The sequence below is a fragment of the Dasypus novemcinctus genome, chromosome 1 (assembly GCF_030445035.2).
Source record: "Dasypus novemcinctus isolate mDasNov1 chromosome 1, mDasNov1.1.hap2, whole genome shotgun sequence".
NCBI lineage: Eukaryota > Metazoa > Chordata > Mammalia > Cingulata > Dasypodidae > Dasypus > Dasypus novemcinctus.
Window position 1 is genome coordinate 104,114,035 of NC_080673.1, and position 21,000 is coordinate 104,135,034.

Genomic DNA, 21,000 nt, shown 5'->3' on the forward strand with positions numbered 1-21,000 from the left:
AAGGGTTCCTGAGACCCAAAAGTTTGAGAACTGCTAGTGTAGATCAACCATAATTTACCTAACAAGTCTATTACTACTGGAAATTTAGGCCATTTCTAATTTCTCCCTATTAAATCATGGCACTGAAGCCTCGGGATGCTGGTAATGATGGATTCCTCTAGGTTCTTGCTATGCTACATAAAAGAATTTAAGAGCATGCTGGTTTAGTTAGGCTAGTAGCTTATTGAGAAAATGGGAGAAGAGAACAGAAACGGGAGAAAATAACAGATTACTCATCCCCAGATGTAGGTGTGGCTGCTCCAGGCAGAGGGGGCAATTTGGCTTGTGTGCTTACATTTCAAGCTATTAATTATTCACCCCCTGCTAATGTTTGGGGGGGCAGCTGTTTGCTGTTTTGATGGTTTACCCCACTCGTCAATTCCTGAGGGCCCCAGTGGTGAGGCCTCTTGAGGGTATTGGGGCATCTCCCTTGACCCCGAATGGGGTCTTGCTGCAAATGGGGTTCTTCGAGCTCCACCAAGGGCAGGCGGAGGGCTTTCCCTCGGGGGTTTTCCAGGTGGGGTTCCGTGGCCGTGTGTCTGGCCGTCATGTTTTTCTGCCAGATCTTAGGCTTGCCTTCTCTTTCCCTAAGCTAACCTGCCTCAGGGCAGTGAACTTCCTTATACATAATTTTTTGCCCATAACTCTAGTTATTTCCATAAGATAGACTCTTAATAGTGGAATGACTGGGTCAAAGGATTAAATGCCTAATAGGTGGCATCTACAGTTAGGCCTCATTTAAAGCTGTGCAAAATCAATACCTTATAAATGATATTTGAATTTTATTATTTTATTTATGTTTTATTTTATTTTGCACTGGGATTGAACCAGGGACCTTATATATAGAAAGCAGGCACTCAGCCACTGAGCTATACCCAGTCCCCAAATTTTAAAGTGAAAAATGGGAAGTTTTTTTCAGTCAAGATTGACACCTGAATTTTAAAATTTAAAAAAAAGGAAAAATCTTATTGTCTTTCATCTACTCTAGATGAACATTTCTATTAAGCTAATAAAATATTAGAATGCAATTCTATGTTGTGTAAACATTTACACACTAGCCAAAATTTGTTACGGTGGAGATATTTAGGTAAGACTGGGGATGTTTAAATTAGAGTACATAACCCACACTTCACCCTTCATCACTTGGTTAGAGTGTGAGAACATGACATAATAAGGTGACCATCAGGAGGGTAGTCCTGTCTTTCTAGGGACAATCATCTCAGACCTCTGGTTTTAAGTCGTAATTTAATTTCTATTGATGTTTTTATTTTTCTGCTTCCTGGAACAATTACTAATGCTGACTTCCTTACATTTTTTTTTTTTCATTTGGAATGATAATATGTAAAGTCAAATTTTAAATTTCATAAAGAAATATTTCTTTTAATTTTCAACACATTTCTTATATTTTCAATTTCTGTGTATTGTCTGCTGACTTTAAAAGGAAAAAGTCCCCAAATACTCACATTTGAAAATTTTTACCTTAAGTAAAAATTGTTTCTTGAGCTATATATATGTGTGTGTGTGTGTGTGTGTGTGTGTGTGTGTGTGTGTGTGAGTATTCTCTAGGGAAACAGAATCAGCAGGAGATAGCTGTCAATAGTATGAGAATTTATGAGTCTCTCACATGACCATGGGGATGCACAATCCAGATTCTGCAGGCAGGTTGCAAACCAAGGGCTCCGATGAAAGTCCAGTGAAGGTCCTTGATGAATTTCCAGGAGAATTTCGCTGTCCAAAGTTGAGCTGGGAAATTCTCTCTGAATGCTGAGATCACGTTCCCTTTTAAGGCATTCAACTGATTGGATAAAGCTCACTCATTGCTGATGGCAATCTCTCTGATCGATGTAAATGTAACCAGCCATCTATGTAGTAAACTCACTGGTTACTAAAGTCCATGAATGTCCTTGCATTACAATTAGCCCAGTGCTTGCTTGACCAAGCAACTGGGCACAATTACCTGGTCGAGTTGACAAATTAGCCTACCCTTCACAAGCCCCATGTACATCACAAACTCTCCCAGGTTCTGGGGCAGGAAGAAAAGGGCAGGGAGGTATGAAAACAAGAGGAATCGGGCACAGCTTACTCACCCCACCACCATCCAAGGCAAGCCCTCGTAAGATGTTGATTCCTTTACTGACTCTGTCATGGAAAGAATGAGAGTCAACAAACTGGACATTTGAACATCTGCCTTACTCAGTCTTTATGAAGACTCTAGGAAGCCATTCAATTGCTAAGTGTGAAGGATGATATTTATTGAAAAGCTATTTAGGTTGCTTGAAGAAAAAAGGAAACCCATTGTGGTCTAGTCAGAGAGTCACAGATGATGCACTCAGACCTGAGGGCTGATTATAGGTTTGCCTACTGCAGGCTTTGGACATGTTACTTTATCTCACCCATTCTCTGTTGCCTCCCCTATAAGATGGAGATAGTATTATGTCCACCCTACGGTTGTTGCAAAGATGAAAGGGGTAGAAATACTCTTTTTCCCCAAACCCTATTTGTTAATCAGTTTTCACCAGAAACTGCTTTATCAGGGCAGTCTCTTCTCAGAACTCCCCCTCTCTCTACCCAAGGTGTTCCTACAGCATTCTTTTTTGAAGAACTCACCACACGAACAAACTTGATTGTCTTTTCTTATAATGTACACTCCATGGAATTGGCCCTGGGTTGTTAAACTCCAGCACCCAGATGTTATAGCTCAGAGATTTCTTTGAGCATAAGAATAACTTTGTTTCTGGATAGAAAGCATACACTAACCTAAAGGATATAGTTTTATTCTATAAAATACAACTACCTCTTCTTACCAATAAGATGGTTTCTTCAAAAATGAACTGATCCTGTTAGTCGAATGTTCTGGTTTTTAGGTTCTATGCTATGTCACATAAAATGATTTGAGAACATGCCATAGAGTAGACAAGGGAGTAAAGAGTTTATTAAGAAACAAGAAGAGAGATAAGTACACAATCTGAGGCATGGATTGCAGGCTACAGGATGAGTTGTGCTTGTGGGGCCCTGGGTTCGGGCTTTTAAGACCTTTCCTCTTCCCCTTTCTAATGTTTGGGTGGAGGCCCAGCTGTTTGCTATTCTGATGGTTGCTGCACCTGTTAGCTCTCCGGGGTCCAAGGGTGAGGCCTTTTGTTTTGAGGTATCTAGGGCTTCCCCTTGACCCCAAAAAGAGTTCCATATGGGACCTCATGACCAGCATCTCTTGGGGGGGGGCACAGTAACCTGCCTTAACTCTCCCCTCAGAGAGTTTACACCCTTATTCTGAAGGGGGTACTGAAGGGCTATGGTCATTTTTTAGCTGCTTCCTGCTGTTTAGGGGGATAGGCCTGCCTGACAGGATGTAAAACCCTCTGGCTATTCTATTGAAGTTGAGGGAAGATAGGTCTGGCACCGTAGTTAGAACTGGATGAACTCTCTACATGACTAATATTTTGTTTTGGAAGGCATTGATTCTGGGAGAAATAAACTTAGAATTTAAGATAAATGGTCCTACTAAAAGGATAAAGAAGACAGAGGGCTGCATCCTCTTAAAGTTGATGGGAAACAGTGTTCTTCCTTGAGTTCTTTTATGCTTTTGGCTACCTTAGGGAAAGTTTGTGGTAGACCTCTTGGGTTTGGAATAAACTGCCAGCTCCAGTTCCCATGACGGTGGTTATGTCTAGGAGAGCTAGGACAAGTATGAGGAGAGGCACTGCCCTAGACATAAACTCACAAAGACAATATAGGCAACAACAAGACCAATATATGGCAAGCAAAATAAAGACAGTACTCGAGAGTCATTCTTTTATCTTATAGGTACACTCATTAACTACTTGGAAAATGAATTAAATTTACTAAGACTTTTAGCATGTTCAATATCCCTCTGCACATGATCTAGAATGAAGAGATATTATTATATTTGTCAGGTATATAGGTATAGCACTTAATACTAGTTAATGCACAAGTTCCTCTTTGAGCTGCAGTTAATAGAACTAAGCTCCAGGTATACAATACCATACATGTTGTCTGGATGGGGTCCAGATCAACATTTGGCACAGGAAAAAAACGGAAAAAAAAAGTTGAAGGGGCAAATGGTCTTCTAGCAAGTCTTCTGCAAAAAGTTATCACATTGATACATTATCTACCTGAACAAAATTGGGGTTCTGTTAATACGGGGGAGCTGGTAGCTCACAATATCTGCTATAAAGACTCAACTCTCTTATTGATACTATATACTTCTTCAAATATGGCAGAGATACAGGGAACTCTGGCAATTTTTTTTTTTTTTTTTTTTTGGTCCTGGATTGGTCATTCTTAGAGGAAACAAGTTTGGCAGCTCTTCCTCTACTGTTGCTATATTTCAGTTCCTGGTCTATGTAGTCTTTGGTAGCTTGAGTGATGGAGAATTATCTGGCTTTTCCTGAGCCTTTTCTAGAAGTTGGGATTACTTCCTCTGGGGTACATGGAGAACAGACTGTCCTTTGGTATATGATATAATTGAAATTTTTAGAAGCAGAGTATTCCTATTCATGAAGGTCTTGCTGATGGTACACTGGAACTTTTTAAATTAGGAGGCTCATTTCTGTGGGTTTGGATCTCAAGAGAAGAGTGTGGTTGATCAGGTTATCCAGGAAGGTTGGCTGGTGCAGTCTGTTAGGAATTCTCCAAAGGGAGACCTTCTCAAAGAGCAGAGTATAAGCTTGGATAGACAAGGTCCCGTATTGCAGAACTCCTAATTTGTGGGAAAAAGGGAATGGTGAGGTTGTCTTTGGCCTCTGCAAGGGCTGCATTCCTGGCTCAGCTAAGAAGGGACTTTCTAAATTCCTGAAGTCCATAGAATGCTGCCAGCCCTGTGAGGAAACAGGCAAGCAAGTCAGCACCAGCTCCCTGTTGGCAGGGTGGGGCAGGTCCAGCCTTGGACATAGCTTGCAGCTGTCTCTGTTTCTATGTTCCTGCCACTTGTCCGACTGCAACGTCACTGGTCCTCATAATATCTAGTCTTTTCTCTAAAGGGGTAAAAACAGTGTATGTTTTCCCAGGTCATAAAAATGTCCTTGGGCCAAACACTACATTTCTATTAGACATGACCTTTCCTGTACAGTTGCCTCTGACCCCCTAAAAATCCATTCTCCTTACTCATGCTCCTGAAGCAGATAGCCTGCACACTACCTTTCCACATTCACAGACATGGATGGTTCTGGGGCAATGCAGTTTAGGTGAATACCAGAAGTGGGTGAGGTGGGGACTCTGATAGGCTAAAGAGGGAAGCCCAGCCCAAAAGGGACTGCAGCAACATGCTGCTCTCCAGGAATGTAGAGACCCTGGTTGCCAGAATTCCCAATTTCTAAAGAAAAGTCAGAGAACTATGTTTTTATGCAAAATCCTCCAAATTTTAAGTCGTTACAGTCCATTTTTTTCTCCTTTCTTCTTTTTTTTTAAATTTCTCCCCTTTTCTCCTCCCCCCTCCACGCAAGTTGTCTTCTTTTTGTGTCCATTCACTGTGTGTTCTTCTGTGACCACTTCTATCCTTACCAGTGGCACCGGGAATCTGTGTTTCTTTTTGTTGCATCATCTTGATGCGTCAGCTCTCCATGTGTGCGGCGCCATTCCTGGGCAGGCTGCACTTTCTTTCGCACTGGGTGGCTCTTCTTACGGGGCGCACTCCTTGTGCATGGGGCTCCCCTATGTGGCACGGCACTCCTTGAGTGCGTCAGCACTGTGCATGGGACAGCTCCACACGGGTCAAGGAGGCCCAGGGTTGAACCGTGGACACCCTATCCATTGGGCCAAGTCTGCTTCTCATCTTCTTTTTTTAAATGCCAAGCAAAACATATCTGAAGGTGGCGCAATTTGCCATCTCTGGTCTAAATAAAGATGAAGAAACAGGTTAACCAGGTCACAGAATCCTCAAGAGTGTTAAATAATTCCTCTAAAAGAAGAGGCTCTCTACCCCTAATCTACCCCTCTCCATGTGAGTTGTGCCTGGAGAGTGTCAGAACAAGTCAGAGTTGTGATTCACAGGCTTGGTAAAATGTGCAAAAGTGCTGGCATCAGTTGATGACCGTGCTAAGAGGGAATTAGATTCCAATTAGCTAAACACCAGCTCTAGTGGGTCCCTGTATATGGGCTCCGGTCTTTAGGAGACCAATTCTAACAAATGTAGTAAGGGGGTGGTGGGAATGGTGAGTGGGTTTAACTGATTCAATGCCTAGATTGGAACGAGGCGCTGCCCTCCTCACATCTCCACCTCCACTCCCTGTCCTCTGTTGTGGCTTCCTTTAGGAGAGTAGGGAGGGCAAGAGATGACAAAGAGTGGGTGGATCAGGTGCAAAGAGGCTGGGGGAATACTGCTACATTGAGAAATTGATAAGGATCCCTGAAGAAAGGAATGGGACTTTGTTGTTGTTGTTGTTTGTTTTTTCTTGTGGGAATGGGGCTTTTGATTTAGGATTAGTGGCAAAGAGCAGAGGAACTGACAGGTCAAATAGTTTTAAGCTGTGAAATTACCCAAGAATTTAAAAATCCTCACATCTTACACCTTTGGGTTTTTTGTGCTGTTTTTTTGTTTGTTTGTTTGTTTTGTTTTTAAGTCAAGCTATGTCAAACACCCAGATGTGAGAAAATGGCTAAGTAAACTATGGTACATCCATAAAGTTGAAGAATATCAGCCATTAAAAATGAGGTTTAAGAAGAGTTGTTAGTAATGTGGAAGAATGCTTATTGCCTAAGTGGAAAAGAAGAATGTAGGCACACATACTTCAATTATGTAAAATACACACAGGGAAGTTGCTGTGGGAAAACATGACAGATGTCATTCTGAAACTTTGCCTCAGACATTAGTTACAGGTATTAAAAACATAGATTTTATTAGACTAAGTGACTACTCAAATCAAATTATAAAACATACAAATGTATGGTTAGCATTTTCTTAAGTAGTGACAGGAAATGAATTCTCATCAGATGCTTTTCATAGGTCAGTGCATATCTCTTTATTTTTTATTTTTAAAGCTTTAAATTACATAAATTTACATAAAAATATAGGGGATTCCAATTTACTCCACCCCCTCTACTTCCCCACTCTCCCTCATTAACATTTTCCATTAGTGTGGTACATTTGTTATAATTGATGAACACATATTGAAGTGTTGCTATTAACCATGGTCTATAGTTTACATTATAGTTTACACTTTACACTGCACAATTCTATCGGTTTGACAAAATGTACAATGGCCTGTATCTGTCATTGCAATGTCATGCAGGACAATTCCAATGTCCCAAATGCCTCATGTTAAGCTTATTCTTCCCTCTCTCTCCCTTAGAACCTCTGGTGGCTACTATCTTTATATTAATGATACAAGTTCTTTATTGCTAAAACAATAGTAAGTCTATTTTAGTCCATAATTGCATTCTCCCTTATGTTTGTTCATTCCTCAATCCTGAGGATTTGAGGATAGTGATGCCTACCCTGCTTCTGATTGAGAGGGGGCTTAGATCCCATGGGGACAGATGGAGGGAACTATCTTGCTTGCAGTTTTTTCAGGATGGGTGTTGTCCATCATCATCCTTTTGTTAGTTGTCCTGAGTCCAATAAACTGAAGAGTACGTGTTGGCTGCAACTCTGGAAGAGTACGTGTTGGCTGCAACTCTGCTGAGATTCAGGGCTCAACCAGAATATGAACAGGCTGAAGACTTAAGTCTCTGGGATATATATTTAATGAGTATAGTGCTAACTACAGGTTCAAATAAAAGGGGCAGAAGAACCATGTGTAAGGAAATTATAAATGAGCCTAACTCTTACATTGAGGAGCATATATTCCAAAGTAAGGCCCATTGACAAGATGCTGAATTTCTGAGATTGTCTGCCCTGCCTCTAGTGTCTAGATGTTTCTAGAGCCCTCGGGAGTCCTGCATTTGAGGCACTGTTTACTGTGGCAGTCAATGAGATCCTGCTGAGACATGCATAAAAATAACCCTGGAATGACCTCCCGACTCACATTGAAATCTCTTAGCCATAAAAACTCATTTGTATTTAATATTTCCCTCTTTTGGTCAAGTTTTTTTTTTCAAACACATTGCTAGTCGGCCCTTGGTAATAATCTCTTGGTGCCAGGGAGGCTGATTCCCGGGAGTCATGTCCAACACCAGGTTGGGGTCGGGGAGGAGGAAGGTTGTGCATTTATATGCTGAATTTGGCTTAGAGAGAGGCTGCATTTGAGCAACAAGGAGGCTTTCAGGAGGTAACTCTTAGTCAATATATTATACTAAGCTAGGTTTCAGTTTCTCAGGAACAAGGTTCCTAAGTACAATTATTATTATCAAGGGCCTTGAGTAATGGTCTGTCCTCCTTCACTAGGCACTGCTCATGTACTTGGGGAGTTCTTGCTGCTCTGTTAGAGAATGTAGCAGGACTTTCCAGGATAGCAATTCAATATTTTGTTATTGTGTGGGTCTCCACCCACCGAGACCAACACCCCATGACCACTTGAACATATTCATATGCCATAGAGGCATGCTCCAGGTGCACCCCTCCCCACTCATCCCCCCATCACTGACACCCTGCACCTGTGATTCTCCCCTGCCACAGTTGTGACCCTTCAGTGACCCAAAACCTCCCTAAATACAAAGCCAAGGAAATAAACAAATACAAATAATAAAATAAAATAAATAAAAAATTTAATTTGTCTTTCATCACTGCAAGATCTGTTGTCTTTTATGTACAGTGACAATTTCTTCCATGTTTTCCCAGTTTCTTATTTTTTTTCACTTTATCTTCCAAGAAGCTTTAGGTTACATAAAAGTCACATAGAATATATAGGGATTCCCCTATACCCAACCCCCTCCCCATCTCCCACTCTCCCCTACTAATATTTCACATGTGTATGGTACATTTGTTACAATTGATGTACAAATATTGAAGCATTGCTACTAACCATGGTCAGTGGTTTACATTATGGTTTATATTTTGTACTGTATACTTTTATGGGCTTTGACAAAATTTAAAATGGCCTGTATCCATCATTGTGAGATTGTGCAGAACAATTCCAGTGACCTAAAAATGCCCTCTGTTCCATCTATTCTATTCTTCCGTCCCCCACCCCCAAGTCAGTGCATATCTTGCTCCCACATCTTGTGGCTCAGGGAAAATCAATGCATTTCACATTTATCCTCATAGGAGAACAAAAGGTCAAGAGGTAGGAGAGGGGGAAGCAGTTATCAGTTTATGATATTATGAAGCTAAATGGCAACTCTGCTGTATCACTTCCTTTAACTTCTGCTGTGTAGTAAAGGATGAGAGGAGAAGGTGAAAAGAGCGGACTGTGATTCATTGATGACTCCTCCCCTACTTTTCTTGCCTACAAAAAAGGAAGTCACTGTAGGAGAGGCACAATGGGGGAGGTGGGGTGAGTTGCATTCTGGAACCTTAAAAAGGGGGGTGGGTGGAGAGAAGGAATTGTCTCAGCTGATTGTTGGCTTCAATTGAAATCAGGAACTCTTTTAGACTCCTGCAGAGATGGTCTGAAGTCAGAGCTACTCTGGTTAATATCCCAGCCCTCCTCTTCATCCTGGTAAAGGCATGTTGCAGATTGTTTTTGGTTGCAATCCATATTCCTTTATATTATTTTAAGATATTATTCCACCTTCCCCTCCTTCACAAGTTCTAAATAGTTTTAGGTTCTTGTCTGATGTGATTACTGGATACAGAGAGGAACTGAGGACCAAGAAGCTAAGAGTATCTCTGAAGAAGTGAATGGCGAGCTACCCTTCTCTGGTCCTCCTGGTTCTGGGAAGATGCTGACATTGGGAGAGCATTGTGAAAAGGCCAGGAAGAAGGGTTTTCATCCAAGTGCATGGATACCCCAAGGACGGGGATGTACCCTAGCTTCCCAGCAGGTACTCTCAGCCTCTCTCTATTCCCACCAGGCTTGCTTATATTCTTTATATGGCAGCCCCTTTCATTAAGAAAAGAAAAGAAAAGAAAAGAAAAAAAAAGAAAAAAAAAAAGAAAAAGAAAAGTCATTTGTTTATAAAGGACCCTTGCTTTGAATAATTTTAAAAATCGGAATTAATCTGAGCCAGAATTTCTTTCCTCTGGGATTCTTCAGGATCACTGGGAATCAATGTCAAAGTAACTATTGTAACTATTATAATATAATGTCTCATTATACTTGAAAATAGATATATTTTTTACAAGATCAATTTAAGGCTTCCAATCCTGGAAGCCTGATTTAAGGCTTTTAAAAATTTTACTTTTGAGGTAGCAAAATCTGATAAAGATCTTTAAAATTATTTAAAGAAATATCCAAAATCTGAAACTAAGAAGCTTCAAAATATGATAGGATAAGGCTTTACACTTTCCTGGAGATGAAAAATCTAGCTAATTTTAAAAAATCATCCTGTGACAAAATTGTCTATGTATATGTCCTGTGGAAGTGACTCAACTTACTAAACTCTTTGAAGTTCTACACATCTCTGAATGTTTTTGTTTTTTGAGGTACCAGAGATCAAACCCAGGACCTCATATATGGGAAGCAGGTGCTCAACCACTTGAGCTACATCTGCTCCCCTGAATGTGGTTTTAACTGTATATGGTAAAGCAAAGTTAAAAGAAAAAATTGCACACATGCCTACTGCAAAACCACTGACCTTTGAGCCATGGACAAGTTTCAAGAACACTTTCTGAGATTGCGGGTGAAGGTGAAAGCCAAGTTTGTTTTTCCAGTTGTACAAGGTATTTGATTCAAGTCATTTTTACACCGAGCCCTCACTTACATGCCTTAGGCACCATATTTACTCTATTTTTACTGCTTGAAAACTGTGTTGATAATGCTGGGAGCAGAGAAACCATTTGAGACACTTGTGAGGAGTGCACAGCTCAGAACATCTGAGCAGTGATCTGCTGGGCTGCCTAGGAAGTAAAACTCTCTACTTTTCTCTTTGGATAAGGGTAGTGACACCTATCAGTAGGAAAGTTAAGAACTGGGGGAGCAAATGTCAGAACTGCAGGCACCAGTACCTATCTGATTTAAGTTGGTTTAATAATAATTTGAAATCTAGTATATAAAATGAGTTGTCACCTCATTAAGTTTCTATTTAGGCGGCGGACTTGGCCCAGTGGTTAGGGCGTCTGTCTACTACATGGGAGGTCCGCATCAAACCCCGGGCTTCCTTGACCTGTGTGGAGCTGGCCCATGTGCAGTGCTGATGCGCGCAAGGAGTGCTGTGCCACACAGGGGTGTCCCCGCGTAGGGGAGCCCCACGCACAAGGAGTGCACCCCATAAGGAGAGCCGCCCAGTGTGAAATAAATTGCAGCCTGCCTAGGAATGGTGCCACACACACAGAGAGCTGACACAAGATGACACAACAAAAAGAAACACAGATTCCCGTGCCGCTGAGAACAACAGAAGTGGACAAAGACGACGCAGCAAATAGACAAAGAGAGCAGGCAACCGGGGTGGGGGGGTGGGGAAGGGGAGAGAAATAAATAAATCTTTAAAAAAAAAAAAGTTTCTCTTTAGTGTTATAAATGCCAGACAGATGTGTATTATCCATTTTCAAAATGGTACATTAGGATTTCTGTGGCCATAGCTAAAAAACTCAATTTGGTAAAAAATTTTGTTCTGCTTCTATACTGAGGAAAAATTCATCATATTAGTTTTATTTCTAATGATATTGTAATACTGATATTAATGAATGCTAATATTACTGAGCTACTATTATTCCCATTTCACAGATGAAGAGGTCTCAGACAAGAAGAGAAAGTATCATGATGAAGACATATATTCCAGCCCAACTATTAACAGGCACTGTTTTATGTTTGGCTGTTGTTCTTTGAATTTCTTTTTTTTTTTTTTTAAAGATTTATTTATTTATTTAATTTCCCCCCCTCCCCTGGTTGTCTGTTCTTGGTGTCTATTTGCTGCGTCTTGTTTCTTTGTCCGCTTCTGTTGTCGTCAGCGGCACGGGAAGTGTGGGCGGCGCCATTCCTGGGCAGGCTGCTCTTTCTTTTCATGCTGGGCGGCTTTCCTCACGGGCGTACTCCTTGCGCATGGGGCTCCCCCACGCGGGGGACACCCTGGCATGGCACGGCACTCCTTGCGCGCATCAGCGAGGCGCATGGCCAGCTCCACACGGGTCAAGGAGGCCCGGGGTTTGAACCGCGGACCTCCCATATGGTAGACGGACGCCCTAACCACTGGGCCAAAGTCCGTTTCCCTGTTCTTTGAATTTCTTCAGCTGAGAATCCTGCAGAAGGAAGAGGAGTAGTTCAGGCCCAAATATATTACAATTCCACCCATACTTGAACTGCTTATCATTTCATTTGTTACAAAAAACCTGGGAAGAAGGGATTATTAAACTCATCAAATTAATGAGAAAGCAGGCCCAGAGAGTTTAGGTAATTTGTCCATAGTCAGTATGTAACTACAGATTAGACAGTAACCAAAGACCATAGTCTTTTCACTATGTATCACTTTTAAAGGACAGTTATCACCACATTTCAGTCATACACACCTACAAAGCATACATCTATGAAACTGCATGGCATGTAACTATGTGTGTATGAAGGTAAAGTTAGAGATGACATTTGATCTGTGGGGGAAAAAAACACTTTAATTTTCCTGGTTGAAGCTACAAAGATACACCAATATCTTTTTTCTTTTTCTCTTTTTTAACAACTTTATTGACGTAATTCATATACCATACAATACACCTATTTAAAGTGTCAATTCAATGGTTTTTAGCATATTCAGCACAATCAATTTTAGAACATTTTCATCACCGCTCCCAAAATCTCTTACCTTTAGCAATCACCCACTGCCACTCCCAACATTATCCCTAACCTTCTATCGTCACTCCCAGCCCTAAGCAACCACTAATCTACTCTGTCTCTATTATAGATTTGTACGTTCTGGACATTTCTTGTAAGTGGAATCATATAATGTGCAGTCTTTTGTGATTGGCTTCTTTCATTTGCATAATGGTTCATCCTGTTGTGCCATGTATCAGTACTTCATTCCTTTTTATTGTCAAATTATATTCCATTGTATGGATATACCACATTTTATTTATCCATTCTTCTGTTGGTGGATATTTGGGCTATTTCCCCTTTTTGACTAATACGAACGTTCATCTACAAGTAGCATGACATTTTATCCCTAATATATACATATTTATATTCATTTCAAAGACATAAGCTTAATCTCAATTAGGTTGAGGTTTCAGCTCCATCCTTCCCCAGGAGGTGCCTGAGTTCTGGGGGCTTGCAGTGTGTGTGTGTGTGTGTGTGTGTGTGTATGTGTATGTGTGTGTAGGGGCAAGTCTTGGTCCCTTGTTACCACCAATATCATTACATATATATATATGTAAGAGGTACTGGGGAATGAATCTGTGACGTCATACATAGAAAGTAGGCTCTCAATCAACTGAGCTATATCTGTTACCTTAGATATTTTCAAGAAACATTTAGCTTTTTAATAGAAACTGGTATAATTCAAATGTTATAGCTTCCTAGAGATAAGAAGTGGCTTTTAAACTTACTGATTCTAGTAACAGCTGAATACAAATGGGAATGTTCACCTAAGTGCCTTAATATCTCGGTATCTTTATCCCCTATGTTTAGCTGAATTAAATAATGTTTTCTAATGATACCAAAGAGCATTTTTTTTGAAATCTTCCCATGTAGGATTTCTAAGAACACTATACACCAATATTTGCATATAAGAGCTTGCATTCAGTTCCATCCAAGAAAAAATCATTTAGAACTGAAAAAATTTAGTATTGCTCTATTGCTGAGATTATGCTCAAATATGTTTTATCAAGTAAAACACTGGATTATGGGCCAATGTTTGATGAGTTTTGCTTTGAGTACAGGTGTTTACAGTCTGGGGTAGGTGGTTAGAAGATTCCAAGGAGCTAATGGGGGGTTGGGAGGGCACTCTTTAATGCACCTCACTCAGGCATCTTCTTCCCTCTATTACCTGGCCATTTTGCTTTTCTTCTATGTTCTAATCCTGGCATAAAATGATAAAACTTTATATGCTGCTCCTCCCATCTGGACACTCATTCTTGAAGCCAGAGATTGAGAACAATGGGGACTTCCCATTCTCTCTCCTAAAAGTCATTCTTAGTTTGGAGCCAACTAATGGTAGCCTCTAGAAATAATTTGGTAGCAGAGCCTTCTGGCCTTTCCCTGTAGCACAACTGGTAATTTGAATTGCACTTTGTTTTGCTGGAGACTGGGAGGTGCAAATCATCTATATCAGCAAATCGATAGCTGGCCCAGATGATGACTTCTCTCAAATCTCTTCTATGATTTTTGGATGCCTCTGTTCTGACGTTTTCTTACTAATGCTTTTCAACAGTGACAGAGCCTATGATTAAAAACTTTTTTCCCTGAAGTCAGACTACATCTCAATTTCCCTATCAATCAATTTTTCTATAAGTAAATTCAGGCAGTCTGGAAGCTTCATGGAAGTAGGAATTCATCCAACAAATACTTATTGAGCATCAACAATGAGCAAGCACTGTTCTAGGAGCTGGAAATATAGGTAAAATAAACAAACCAAATGATGACATTATAGTTTGATATACTATTTATTTAGTAATATGGACAGTCTATTATTAACATAACAGATGTCTTTCAAAACCTATAATAAAATATAGCCCACTATCCGGCCCAGGAGGAGACAATAAATAAGATCATTCTTACAGTACGAGTAGCATAAGTACTCACAAAAGTCCTTTCTTGGACATCAAAGGGAACGACCAGTCAAAAAGTTCTTTACCTCCATTGGGGCTTTAACTTTCTTAAATTATAGATGTTTATTTATAGAGTCAAAAGTCTAACTTAGATCACCCCATAGAGATGTGCAGCATCTCACATTGGAGAGGAAGGAGCTTCTGTCACTCCTTGGCAGCCCATTCTACTGACCTGTAGTTGTTCCATACTGGATGCCATCTTGCTTTTTAAGCCAATTGTCAAACTTGGGTACAGGGAGAAGGCAGGTGTGTCATCAGGATGTTTTGATTAATTTACAAAGATTGTGTTTCAAAGTCGTAAGAACTCATTTGGTGGTGGTAGTATAATGTATGGTGAAAAGTACATCAAAGGTGTCTTCTCCATTTCTTGAGTCTTGGCCCTTTTTTTTTTTTTTTAAACTCGTCTTTGAGATCTACTGCAGTTCTCAGTGGGAAAGGAGAGGCAGAAAACTCTAACAGCTACTGGTTAAGGAGCCATTGGCAGCATAAACTAGACTGGCTACTATGGCTTTTAAAACCTGCCTTCGTCTCTTTAGTGTAGAGAAACGTCCCTTAATCTGTCCTCCTATGTGCTATTAAAAAGGACTATAAAATATGAAGCTTCTCTCTTTCAAGATGATAATGAAAAAATGGCAAAAAAAAAATATTTCTGTTTACATTCTCCAATAAGCTACTCAATTTTCTTAGGTGAAAACAGGTGGCAAGTGACTTTTAAAGACAAATGTGGGACAATGCTGGTTACTGATGGAAGAGGTTCTGAGGTGAAACTGCACATATTTCAGAATCTAAAACACAGGAAAAAAGCAAGATGCACTAGTATAAGAGGGTTTCTTCAACCCCTTAGTTTCACACTGAAAACTAAAAATATTTTCAACATCAAGCTACTGATGACGGTCAATTAAATGTAGAATCAAAAACTTTAGGAAGTCTTGTAAAGTTTGTGGCAGTTTTAATATTCTACATATTAAAGATAAAAGAGAAGCCATAGAGTAAAGAGTGAGAGCACTGGAATTTTATTTAACTCTAGGTACCATGGGTTTGACGTTAGTAGGTAAGACTAATGAATGAGCAGCCATACAGTTTTTTGGTCACTGTGCTTCCCAAGCACCAAAAATGGAGCTATTTTTACTATTCCATTCCATCTTTAATAAGCTAAACAGTTTCTGCTGCTTTCTTCATTGCTAATTTACCAGAACATTATTATGCAGTTTACTGAGTTTGAGGAGCAAGTCATTATGTAGTACCAAGTTTACATCATCATAGGACTACAACATGCACATTCTACTTAATGTAGCTCAAGCAACAGAAATACAAGAGCACACTTATGAGTGGACTTGTTTTTGATAAATTCATGTTCACAGTAACAATGGGTTTAGAAATCTTATTTGGCAGGTACCTACAGCAGTTCTTCAATTGGTATCAGAACATTACACGCATGCACAAGTGATATGGTAGAGAATGAAGCAGAGAGGAGCTGGATGGCAGACAATGAGGAAATCAGGGATGGGATAATGCCGCCTATCAGGAAGGGGCAGTTCTCAGCTTTCCACAGTAAGTCTCTGCTCTGTGAGAGAGGCCTGTTGAGCAACACTTTTGTTCTCATGACTGCGAAGTTTTGATACAACATCTAGAAAGGCCAAATCCTGTACTTCCTTGTATAGAGCGTCTGAAAGACAAAAATAAAATAGATATGCTTCTGTTGGTCATTCAAATTTTACAAATTGTACAATATATCAAAAAAATATACAGCATGTTTATTTTGATGACAACAAGTTACATAACTAGGAACAATTCTGGAAAAAGGTAACATTAGCCTAGCAATATCTTTTTTAGGGATGTAATGCAATAAATAAAATCACAGAATCTTTACTTGCCATATTTATATATAAAGATAAATCAAATGTCAAGTTCTACAGTCTAAAGTTGATTAAAGTAATGAGTTATAATTAAATATAGCTCCCTGTGGGATCTCAAGGTTACCTGTATCCCAGTTAACCCTATTATCAGTTCAAAGATGAAGTCTCATCATTTACAGAAAATTCTCAGGATCTGTTTCAAACGAATTCTGTGGCAAATGAGAAGTTTATACTTCACATCCTTTCAATAAATATTTGATATACAGCTTCCTTTTAGATTTCCTATCTTCATGTTTTTGGTTCCTTGCTCTGCTTAAACTCAATTACAGGGAAGTACAGAACTTCTGTAAGGCTCCAAGAACCTTAAGAGAAGTTAAGGGAAGACTGAGGTCAAATTTAATTCTATCAGCAAACCCCAACTGACAAGTTATTTAGATAAGACTGAGTTATAAAACTAAGACCAATTTTTAGGTGACTTAATGCTTTTAAAAAGTCTATGGTATAACAAATTCTCTCCTTCCTTTTACAGCAACATCAGTCAAATGACAAGAATGCTTACCCTTACCTCCTGCCATGTGCTCTTCTGCATTTCCTAATTCTTGGACATTTATACTTTGCATTGTCTTCATTCTTTTTTGTTTTAACAGATGAATTAATTTCTAACCAAGGGTATATCTGACTATCAGAAATACAGTTTGGGCTTATGGTTTTGCTGGCAGCTGAAAGGAACAGGCTGGTTCCAATTATGAGAGGAAATTCTATCAAAGTAACTGTTTCCTGAAAGTAAACTTGAATATCATATTTGTATTTTTATGTCTCCCAAATGAAAGAGCAGTAACTAGTAACTGAAAACTAATGAAGCAATAGGGCACATGTTAGTCCATTAGCTGTTTATCTGTGTGACTGCCCTAGAGCTCACCTCACTCCTCACCCCCCACCAACACTGTCTTAGTTTGCTGACAAATCTTTTAGCAGGGTTTATGGGTCAGTGTCATACCAATAATAAGGGGAATGTCACTAGTTAAAGCATGTTTTTCAATTATTTTTAAATATAAAAACAATATATTGATATAAAGTCAAATGGTACTATACGATTTTATAATGGAAAAACAGCGTACTGTCCCATGACTGCCGATTCTAAATCCTGCTTCTTAGAGGAATCACTTTTAACTCTTTTAGTTATTTATTCAGATATGTATCTTATTTATAAATAATATGTGATTATTTATCAATTTTAGTTATCTAGGGACGTCTAACTACAGAAGATGAAAATTCATGAAAATTTAGTTTAATTTGTACACCATCCCTCAAAGCTCCCCTTTTCCTATTTTTCCAAAACAATAATATCAAATTTTAATTAAATAATTATTCATTGTAAACATTATTATGACTATAAAACTTCTTATTCTTAGTCGAACTACACAGTATACTATAACATTTTCTTTCTTACACAAATAATTTTTCCTAAAGTAAATAATTCATTTTTATTGGTCAGAATTTTTTTAACACACCTATCACTTATTTCTGCCCTAAACCATCTATATGATAGAAATCTAAAACTCTTCATATGGTAAAACTATCAGGTAATCTAACCTTTTAAAAGGAAAAAAAAAATCTGTCTGAGCCAGTCTAATCTAGAATGGTTGCTCTCCAGGCTGGCTATATATTAACCATAATTCTTAAATTTGGCCTTGAAAATACTTTTCTTTACCAAATAAAGTCTAATGAATATAGTTACCACCCCACCCAATACGTGAGATGGCTCCGTCGTCTGTTTGCTTGTTGTTTTTGCTCTTTTTCTTCTCATTGTCTGCTCGCTGTCTGTTGGTTTTTTCTTTAGGAGGCACTGGAAACCAAATCTGGGACCTCCCACATGGGAGGCAGGCGCTCAACTGTTTGAGCCATATCCATTTCCTGTTTGTTTGTTTTTTTGTCTGCTCATGGTCTTGCTTGTTGTCTTTGCTCATTGTTTTTGCTTGAAGTTTGCTTGTTATTTGTCTGTCTTCTTTAGGAGGCACTGGGAACTGAACCCAGGACCTCGTATGTGGGAGGTAGATGCTCAACTGCTTGAGCCACCTCACTCCCCAATATAGTTATCTTAAAAGCAGCATTAACTACTTGCCAGGATGAGGTCATTGTTATTCCTTTTAAAGCACTTACCATCTATAAGTATAATACTTTTTATTTTTTTATTTCTCTCCCCCCCCTCACCCCGCGCCAGTTGTCTGTTCTCTTGTCCATTTGCTGTGTGTTCTTTTTGTCTGCTTCTGTTGTTGTCAGCGGCATGGGAATCTGTGTTTCTTTTTTTTGTTGCGTCATCTTGCTGCGTCAACTCTCCATGTGTGCACTGCCATTCCTGGGCGGCTGCACTTCCTTTCGCACTGGGCAGCTCTCCATACGGGGCACACTCCTTGCACATGGGGCTCCCCTACGTGGGGGACACCCCTGCGTGGCACGGCTCTCCTTGTGTTCATCAGGGCTGCGCATGGGCCAGCTCCACACGGGTCAAGGAGGCCCAGGGTTTGAACCGCGGACCTCCCATGTGGTAGACAGACGCCCTATCCACTGGGCGAAGTCCGCTTCCCTAGAAGTATAATACTGAAGGAGAAAATCTTGGGGTCTTGTTGATGATGGTTGTGAATTTAAATACTGAATCTATCAGTGCTTTCCTGCACAAAATCTCCTCAGCATTTCTGAGTGTTTGCTCTTGGGTAAGAAAGCCAGATATCTTTACAAGGAAGATCTGGGTGATAATGATAACTGAATTATATGAACTAAAGATATGACAAAGATACAAGATGATGAAGTGGACTATTTTTCCCTGTTCTTCCAATTAAGTACAACTAAAAATCCTGGATACTATACATAAAAATAAACATAAGACTCTGAAAGATAGAAAAAAAAGAAGGCTGACTAGCTAGCAACACTGGAACCTATGTATGACATGGTAGGTTATCTTTTTGCCTCATATAGCCCAGATTTGGACCAAAGAAGCCAGAAATGCCAAAAGGTACAAAAATCTTCAACATAAGCCTGTTATCTCTAGTGAAAGGACCAGTTTCTTAAAGACAATAACTGGTCTATTCCAGCCAACACTAGAGAATAAACTGTGATCCCACCAGTATCCATGCTAGGAAGGGCCAAGTAGAGTCTAAACTTCTGCACTTGCCAGGCTGTAACCCAGTGCTCCAATCTCCTGCACTATGACAGTATCAGAAAACTTTCATCTCTGCCCAGCAGTAATGAGTCCCTCATCACTGTGGTCAGTGGAGACCATGTACAGTGCCTGGATTTCTACCTCTACCCGAAGTAATAGGTACCGCGGCCCCTCCTCACAGGGGTGGTATCAGAGGAGGCCTAAAAAGCTCAGACTCCCTCCCACACCCAGCAATAACAAAGAGCCCTCATGTTGGGTGTTGACAGAGGCTGAGTAGGTTATCTGGACATCTACCCATACCTGACAATTATGAGGGTGGTGCTCCCAGCTCTTTTTTCTCCTTGACTGAATGATATTAGAGAATGCCAACTCATCATACCAAGAATCAAGAAGATACACACTAGGAAACAGATCTGGCTCAATCAACTGGGCTCCCATCTAACATATAGGATGTCCAGGGTTTGATGCCCAGGGCCTCCTGGCCCACATGGTGAGCTGGCCCAAGCAGAGCACCGGCACACGTGGGAAAACTGCCCCACGTGGGAAAGCCTCCCTGTGTAGGAGTACCAGCCAATGTGGAGAGCTGGCGCAGTAAGAGGATGCAACAAGAGACACAGAGGAGAGAAAATAAGAAGACAAAGCAGAACAGGGAGTTAAGGTAGCCCAAGAGAGTAATCGCCTCTCTCCCACTCCAGAAAGTCCCAGAATTGGTTCCTTGGAGCTACCTAATGAGAATACAAGCAGACACAGAAGAATACACAGCAAGTGGACACAGGGAGCAGAAAATGGGGGGAAGAGGGGGTGGGAAATAAATAAATCTTAAAAAAAAAAAAAGAAGATATACACTGAATTTTTGTTTTCAAAGACAAGCAACAAATGTGAACAGTGAGTTGACAGAGACTGGAATTATCTGAAGAATTTTAAAGCAGCCATAATAAAAATGCTTCAATGACAATAGGAACATGCTGAAAATGAATGAAAAAAATAGTCTCAGCAAAGAAATAGAAGGTATAAAAAAAGAAGTAAATGGGATTTTTTAAAACTCAAAAATACAATAATCAAAATAAACAACTCAATGAATAGGCTCCAATGAATGGAGAAGAAAGAGGAAATAATGAATCAATTTGAAGAGAGAACAATAGAAGTTACTCAATCTGAACAGCACAGAGAAAACAGACTGAAAGAGAAAATAAACAAAGCCTTAG

General features: G+C 39.9%; 1 protein-coding gene across 10 annotated transcripts in view; it reads right to left on the minus strand.

The window, feature by feature from the left end:
* Positions 1-14,601: 14,601 nt before the first annotated feature.
* RAP1GDS1 (Rap1 GTPase-GDP dissociation stimulator 1) overlaps positions 14,602-21,000 on the minus strand; it is a 200,816-nt gene continuing 194,417 nt past the window's right edge. For all 10 annotated transcript variants that reach the window (XM_058295181.2, XM_058295199.1, XM_058295208.1 and 7 more), the window contains one exon: positions 14,602-16,448. In XM_058295181.2, the coding sequence (XP_058151164.1) occupies positions 16,321-16,448 (128 nt within the window). In that variant the 3' untranslated portion in view covers positions 14,602-16,320. The remainder of the gene's footprint in view (positions 16,449-21,000) is intronic.